The sequence below is a fragment of the Myotis brandtii genome, unplaced genomic scaffold, assembly GCF_000412655.1.
Source record: "Myotis brandtii unplaced genomic scaffold, ASM41265v1 scaffold728, whole genome shotgun sequence".
In the NCBI taxonomy this organism is placed as follows: Eukaryota; Metazoa; Chordata; class Mammalia; order Chiroptera; family Vespertilionidae; genus Myotis; species Myotis brandtii.
The window spans coordinates 726,039-733,274 of record NW_005370875.1 but is presented as its reverse complement, the minus strand read 5'-3'; the positions used below and the strand labels follow the sequence as shown (position 1 = coordinate 733,274).

At 47.6% G+C, this 7,236-nt stretch overlaps 1 protein-coding gene across 1 annotated transcript in view; it reads left to right on the top strand.

Moving 5' to 3' along the window:
- LOC102250298 (NACHT, LRR and PYD domains-containing protein 1-like) overlaps positions 1-7,236 on the top strand; it is a 70,165-nt gene that overhangs the window by 41,659 nt on the left and 21,270 nt on the right. Inside the window, exons 4-7 of the mRNA XM_014530209.1 lie at positions 419-589; positions 2,679-2,768; positions 4,362-4,453; positions 5,033-5,192. Of these exons, the coding sequence (XP_014385695.1) occupies positions 419-589; positions 2,679-2,768; positions 4,362-4,453; positions 5,033-5,192 (513 nt within the window). The remainder of the gene's footprint in view (positions 1-418; positions 590-2,678; positions 2,769-4,361; positions 4,454-5,032; positions 5,193-7,236) is intronic.

The window sequence follows — 7,236 nt, the reverse complement described above, 5'->3', positions numbered from 1 at the left end:
CGGCGGGGGGGAAAAAAGGAGACATATGTAATACTCTTTGTAATACTTTAAGCAATTAAAAAAAAGATGTCAGAAGACTTCTAAAAAAAATATCCTTGGTGAGGATTAAAAATAAAATTTTTATTTAATTATTTATTTATTTATTTATTTATTTTTCAATCTTTATTGTTGAAAGTATTACATAGGTCATCCTTTTCCCCGCCATAAACCTCTTCCAGCCTGCTCCCATCCTCCCCCACACACACCCCCAAAAATAAAAAAACTTAAATAAAATGTCCCAGGTTACTATAAGCCAGACATATGTTTTTCTTCCTTTAATATCACCAAGGACCCCAAAAGGGCCACAGTACTAGAAATGGAAACCAGACCCCAGTTACCCTGAGGAGAGGGCCCTCAGAACATGAAATCTCTCCCACAGGCTGGTCAGCTGTGGCCTCACGCACAACTGCTGCCAGGACCTGGCCTCCATGCTGGGTGTCAGCCCCAGCCTGACAGAGCTGAACCTGCGGCACAACGAACTGGGTGACCTTGGTGTAAAGCTGCTCTGCAAAGGGCTCAGGCAGCCTGCCTGCCAACTCAGGAACTTAAGGTAAGGCCCTGGGTTCATTTCTGGGCAGAGGGCAGGGAAGGGGAGATAGAGCGATGGAAAGGGGTGTGGGGGCCCTGAATTGGACAGGGGAAGAAAAGCAGCAGAAAAATGCGTGGGCAGACTGGTTTCCCTACCGGATCCGCCACTGACTTAGGCCATGAGACGGGCAGGTCTTCACCTGAGACTCGGTTTCTTCATCTGTATAACAGGACTATCATACCCACCTCATAGATGTGATGAAATAAAATGCATGTAAAACTAGAGCAGCGCTGGGAACAGAGTTGAGAGGCTCCAATGAGAACCACTGGTGAGGCCACATGTTCAGAGGATTCCTGCTCCGGTTTACCTCTCCATCCAAGGCAGTCATTCCTACCTTCCTTCCTTTCTACCTTCCTTCCTTCCTTTCTTCCTTCCTTCATGGTCTCTTTCATTCACTCATTCATCCTTTCATTCATTTCATAACTCCTATGTGCCATTCGCTGGACCAGGCACTGAGGGGACAATACTGAACAACAGATGAGGGTCCTGTCCCCAGGAGCTTGCACTCCAGTGAGAAGGAGACAGATGTTAACACACAGTGTGTATCTCTGAGCTTTGTGCAGTTTGTGAAGGGAAAGTGCACTGTGTTATGAGAGTGTAACAGGGGGGAGGATAGAATTAGACTCAGGAGCAGAGAATGCCTCTCTGGGGTAGTGACATCAAGACGAGACTTGAAGCAGAAAGTGGGGTTGACCAGGCCCAGTCAGGGGGAGCAGTCCAGGCTGAGAATAGCGTGGAGGAGACCCCAGGACAGAAACAGGCTCAGGCACCTGAGAGCTGTGTAGCTGGGGTGCAGTGACCCCAGCCTGCATTTCCCACGCTGTATCCTGGTCACTTCCTCTGAGTCCTGACCCCTCAGTCTTGGCTGAGGCTCCAGCTGGCTCTCAGCCTTTCCTCTGAGAGTCCTCCTTCCTCAAACCTAAAGCAGCAGGAGGTGAACACTCTACATGTGGGTCCTCCAAGAGCCCACTCTCACCCTTCACAACCAAGGGAACTCCATCCTCTGGGGCTGGCATCTTCCCACCTCAGTCCCCTCCCCTCTGAGCATGTGTGGCTATACCATCTCCTATGTCACCACCTCTCCAGAGCTGAGCCTTTGCAGTAGGTCTGCATCCATGCCCCGCTCACCCATTACTCTTCACCTCTTCATTGTCTCAGAGCAGCTCTAGGACGTCCTGCAAAGGTTTCTGCCTCCCTTCCTAGGGCCCTTGGACTGGGATGAGAGGGACAACATCTGCATCATGGTCCCATCCCCTCCCCAGGGAAGAACAGCTCTGAGAGCAGGAATGAGGAAGGTGTGCGCCCTGACAGGTGCAGGGTCTTCACACCTGCCTGTCCATGGCTCATAATAGGCTGAGCAGGTCCCTCCGTGTTGGAGGTGAGGACATGGAGGCCCAGAGAGGGCAGCAGCCATCCCAAACCCAATGGAAACCCCAGAGCACAGGGCCTGTGAAAATAGAAACAGACCCTTTCTTTCTAGGAAGACTCCTAGCCTCTGGGAAAGAAATCCCACGACCTTCTTCTGTGTGGTGAGTTTGAGGCCATGGACACTGGCTGTTCTCTGGTGGATGCCGTGAAGTGCTGCACAGTTCACTTTCAGGAAAGAAGACCTAACCCCCACCCCTGAGAGCGCTGCCAGCTACAAGGATGGCCAACTAGGGCCATCTCACACAAGATCACCTCCCCTCCCTGGGGTGGCCTGCATCCAGTGACTGGGGTAGTGGTATAAGGACCCTCCTCCCAGTATGGACAGCCCTGGAGGGTCATCCTCACAACAAACTTCCCACAGAGTCAGCTGTGTCCCTGGGGACTGCATCACACCCCAACTTGTCGCTCTACTCAGTCCTGTTACCTCCCTTTGCCCTGGTATTGACCCAAGAACACTCCCTAATAAACCTCCTAACTCTACTTTCCATCATAGAACGTGTTTTCAGGGAACCCAACCTACAACAGGTTCCTGCAGGACCTGGAAGGTTCCATGATTCCGGGCCCTGAGGCCCTGGAGATCGTGGGTCGCCCCAGGATAACAAGGCTTCCTTTGTGCTTGCAGGCTGTACCAGACTCAGCTGAGTGAGGAGGTGAAAAAGATGCTGAGGCTCCTGCAGCAGGAGAAGCCTCAGCTGCTCATCAGCAGCAGGCGGTAAGGGGGAGACATAGAACTCCCTGGAGCTGACCCAGGCCCAGGGCTGACTCCTAGAGGCTGGGCCAGAGACATGGGCCAGAAATAAGGTGGGGTAAGGTTGGAAGCAGAGACAGAACCAGGAAGAAGCCAGGAAACCACAGCAGCCAGAGTGAGGTTGTTTACGCGATTGTTTCTTTAGTTCAAACAAGATTATGTCCCTTCTCTGTTTAACCCTTCCATGAGATAAGGAGGTGAAATAATGAAGAAAAGTGTATGAGTGAGTGGGTAAGATTTGGAACATGAAAAGCAATGACCATGAGGGGGAGATAAGGACAAGCAGAGAGAGCTATGGAAAGGACAGACCACCCTCATTCAATCTCCACACATATAAACACCCATGCATGTAGCCCAGCTGAGAGGAATCCTGGGAACAGGAGAATACGATTTCCTGATAGGAATTTGCTGCAGCCCCATAAGCCTTCATTTTGGTGTATTTTGGCCTGTGACTGCAAAGGACATCTATGCCCTGGTTCCCATTCCTCTGCCTCACCTAGTCTGGCAGAAGCCATTAGGAGGCCTTAGGAGGAGCCATTCCTCAGGGGACAAGCATTCCCCTCTGACCCCCAGTGTGTTAGGCACAGGACATGGACATGAGTCCAACACCTAGGAATTAACTCAGCAGGGACACAGGCCCAGGTGATCCAGAGCATGAATCATTGTGCCTGGGATCAGCGTGAATGCTCTGATGGCCTATTTGAGTCCGTCCAAAGGACTTGAGCTGAGTTATGGTAGCTGGGCTTAGCTGGGCCAAGAATGAGTAGATTCCTGGCAGAGGTAGAGCCTCTGATCTCAGCTCCTTTGAGGAATGGGAGGAGGGCAGGGACCAGAAACACTCCTACTCAAAGTGTGGACCATGGACCAGCAGTGTCAGCATCAGCATCACCTGAGAGCTCATTAAAAATGCAAATCTCAAGCCTCACTCCAAACCTGCTGAATCAGAATCTGTGTTTTGACAAGGCCTCTGAGCAGCATTGGATTAGAAGTGAGTGAGCAGGGAGAGTGGCAGAGGTGAGATTGGAGCTGAGGGGTGGCAGGAAATTGGGAGGACAAAGAGGCCTTTGGGCCATGTTAATAACTTCTGCTTCTACCTCAAAAGCAATAAAGAAAGATTTCAGGGCTTCAGTAGCTAAGTGATGAGTCAGGTTCAAATTGAAGACCAGCTGCTGTGTGGAAATGGGCTGGAGACGGACAAGGAAGAAGAGGCACCTTCAGGGGGAGGATGCAGTGGTTCAAGCCACAGATGCCAGGGCCTTGGCTGGAGGTGGAGGCTGTGGAGGTGGAGAGAAGGGACTAGAAGGAGAGCTATACTAGAGCCAGTGAAAAGGTGACCAATCAACCCTTAGAGGGAGCCAGAAGGAGTCAGGACTACATCCCAGTTCCTGCATGGATGGAGGGGTGGATGGGGGCCAGCACCAAGACAGGGTCTATGAGAGAACATCAGATGAAGGCCATGAGTTCAAATTCAGAAGGGTTGAAATTAAGTGGGGATGTCACGTAGACAGCCCCAACTTCCTCCAAGATCTCAGGGAGAATGATCAACTCTGTGTCTAGGAAGCCAAGTGCAACGATCACTAAGATGGTCCCAGGTGGAGGACAGACGAGTGATGGCACATCTCCACCCCAATGGCAGACATCAGAATCAGGTACTTAGAAGGGGCCAGGCTGGGAGCATTGTTAACTGGGACAGGGGTGAGGAGGATATGGAAGGCCATCCCCTCCATGCTCCTGCCTCTGGGGTGAGCCATGGCAAAATTCACAACTAGAGAGGCCTCGCTCCATGCAAGATCTTCTACACCTAGAACCTGGCAAGATCTCTGGTTTTGTCCCTGCCAGGCTCAGGGTCTGAGGCTGCTCCTCGCCAGCTCATGTCTGGCATGTCTCAAACTCTGATCCATGCTGGGCTTCTGAGGCCTGGGAATCCCTTTCCATCACTGCCCATCCACCTTTGGAACCATGTTCTTCTCATAAGCTACCTTTCTGGTGGATGCGGGAATAGAAATGCCTTCTGTACCAGTGGGCAGAGGTGGCATCAGGGGCAACAGGGTTGGGCCTCCTCAGATAGCAGGTAGGCAGCCCCAGGAGCATGGACAGAGGCTACTAACACACACCTTCCAAAGTCCAGGCAGACCAGCCTTGAGAAGGACCCCTTCATGTGCTAGCTTAAGGGGTAGGAGAGGCCAGACAGGAGACCCTAAAGCTGACCACTTCCCTGTCTCTTCCAGAGGAGAGCGTCTCTCAACTATTACATGAACTCTCCTCTCTGTCAACTCGTGAACCCCTGGGGAACCAACCAGTGGAGCCTCTAATGATGGATAATTATTTCTGGGGCCCCACAGGGCCTGTGGCTACAGAGATGGTTGACAAACACAGGAGTCTGTACCGGTGAGTGACAGGACTCTGGTGTGCCCGGCTGGCCTCCCCACCTTCCGCCATCCCCACACTGGATCCCAACAGACACTCAGCACCCCACTCATGATCCATTGGGTCCCTGCTCATTGTTGAGCCACCAGACAGAGAGACAGGGCTGCATTAGTGCTTTTGTTATGGAAACAGAAGTTTTATTATGAAAAGTTGCAAACAACAAAGAAAAATGTTCAAGGGACTACCACTTACTCATTACCCAGCTTTAACTACCGTTTTCCCAAATTTGTTTCAACTATTTACTTTCCCTTTCTTTTGTTGTTATACTATTTTAAGTACAAGATATCACTTGACTTTATCCGTGTATGTTTTGTGATGAATTTTGAAGAATACAAAATAACCACAATACCATTGTCATAACCACAATGCCACTGTCATATCTAACAACATTTACAGTAAGTCATTTTCATATCATTTAATACCCCATCTGTACTCAATATGCTCAATTGTCCAAAATATGTCCTTGCAGTAAGTTTATTCTAATCAGGATCCAAACCAAGTCCACTCATTTTGTTTGGTTTGTTATGTATGATAAATCTCATTTAAATCTCTTTTAATCTACACATTCCTGCTTTATTAACATCCACTATGTGCAAAGTACCATACCAGTAACAAGGAGCCATGAGATGAATATGGAGCCATGCCTTCCAAGGGTTCCCAGTCTTAAGTAATGAACATCTATAATTTTAGTTCTGATCTCTTACATAGCACATTCCCATTCACTGTCACAGACATGATCTCAGCTGGGCAATAATATTACTCACAACTTACACACACAGAACCTGACGTCCTAGAAACCCACTCTATACCAATAGGGAACCTGGGGAAAGTCTCTGTAAGTTTTTTTTTAAGTTCAAGTGGTTATCATTAATATCACCATGGAGATTGTTATTAATTATTGAAAATTAGGCCTTTTAAAAACAATAACACTTGCCTGTTACATTATTATTAATATTATTATTACTCTCATTATTATTCTCACCATTATCACCATTATAGAAACAGCTAACCACACCCATGTAAGTATTAAGCCATCAGCATACATTAGGTCACTTATTACTCACAACTCTAAGAGATGGTGTTATTACTTTTATTTAAAAATAAGAAAACTGCGATTAGGAATCTCAATGACTTGCTCAGGGATCCACAGTAGGGAGAAGAGGGGCCAAGAATTGAACCAAATCTCAACAGGCCAATAACTATGGAAGAAATTGAAGCAGTCATCAAAAAGCTCCCAGCAAACAAAAGACTGGGGCCAGATGGCTTCTCAGGGGAGTTTTACCAAACATTCAAGGAAGAACTAAAACATATCCTCCTCAGACTATTCCAAAAAATTCAAGAGGAAGGAACACTTCCCAGCTCATTCTATGAAGCCAGCATCACCCTAATACCAAAACCAGATAGAGACAACACAATGAAAGAGAATTATAGGCCAATATCCCTCATGAACATAGATGCCAAAATCCTCAACAAAATTCTAGCAAATCGGATCCAGCAGTACATCAGAAAGATCATACACCATGACCAAGTAGGATTTATCCCGAGGATGCAAGGATGGTACAATATCTGCAAATCAATAAATATGATACATCACATAAACAAATTGAGAGATAAAAACCACATAGTCATATCAATTGATGCAGAAAATTGACAAAATTCAACACCCTTTATTGATAAAAACTCTCAGCAAGGTAGGAATAGAAGGATCATAATAAAAGCCATATATGACAAACCCACAGCCAACATCATAATCAATGGGCAAAAACTAAAACCACTTCCCCTGAGAACAGGAAGAAGACAAGGATGGCCCCTCTCACCACTCCTGTTCAACATAGTACTGGAAGTACTAACCATTGCGATCAGACAAGATGAAGAAATGAAAGGCATCCAAATTGTCCTTATTTGCAGATGACATGATACTGTACATAGAAAACCCTAAAGACTTCGTCAAAAAATTATTAGACTTAATAAATGAATTCAGCAATGTAGCAGGATGTAAAATTAA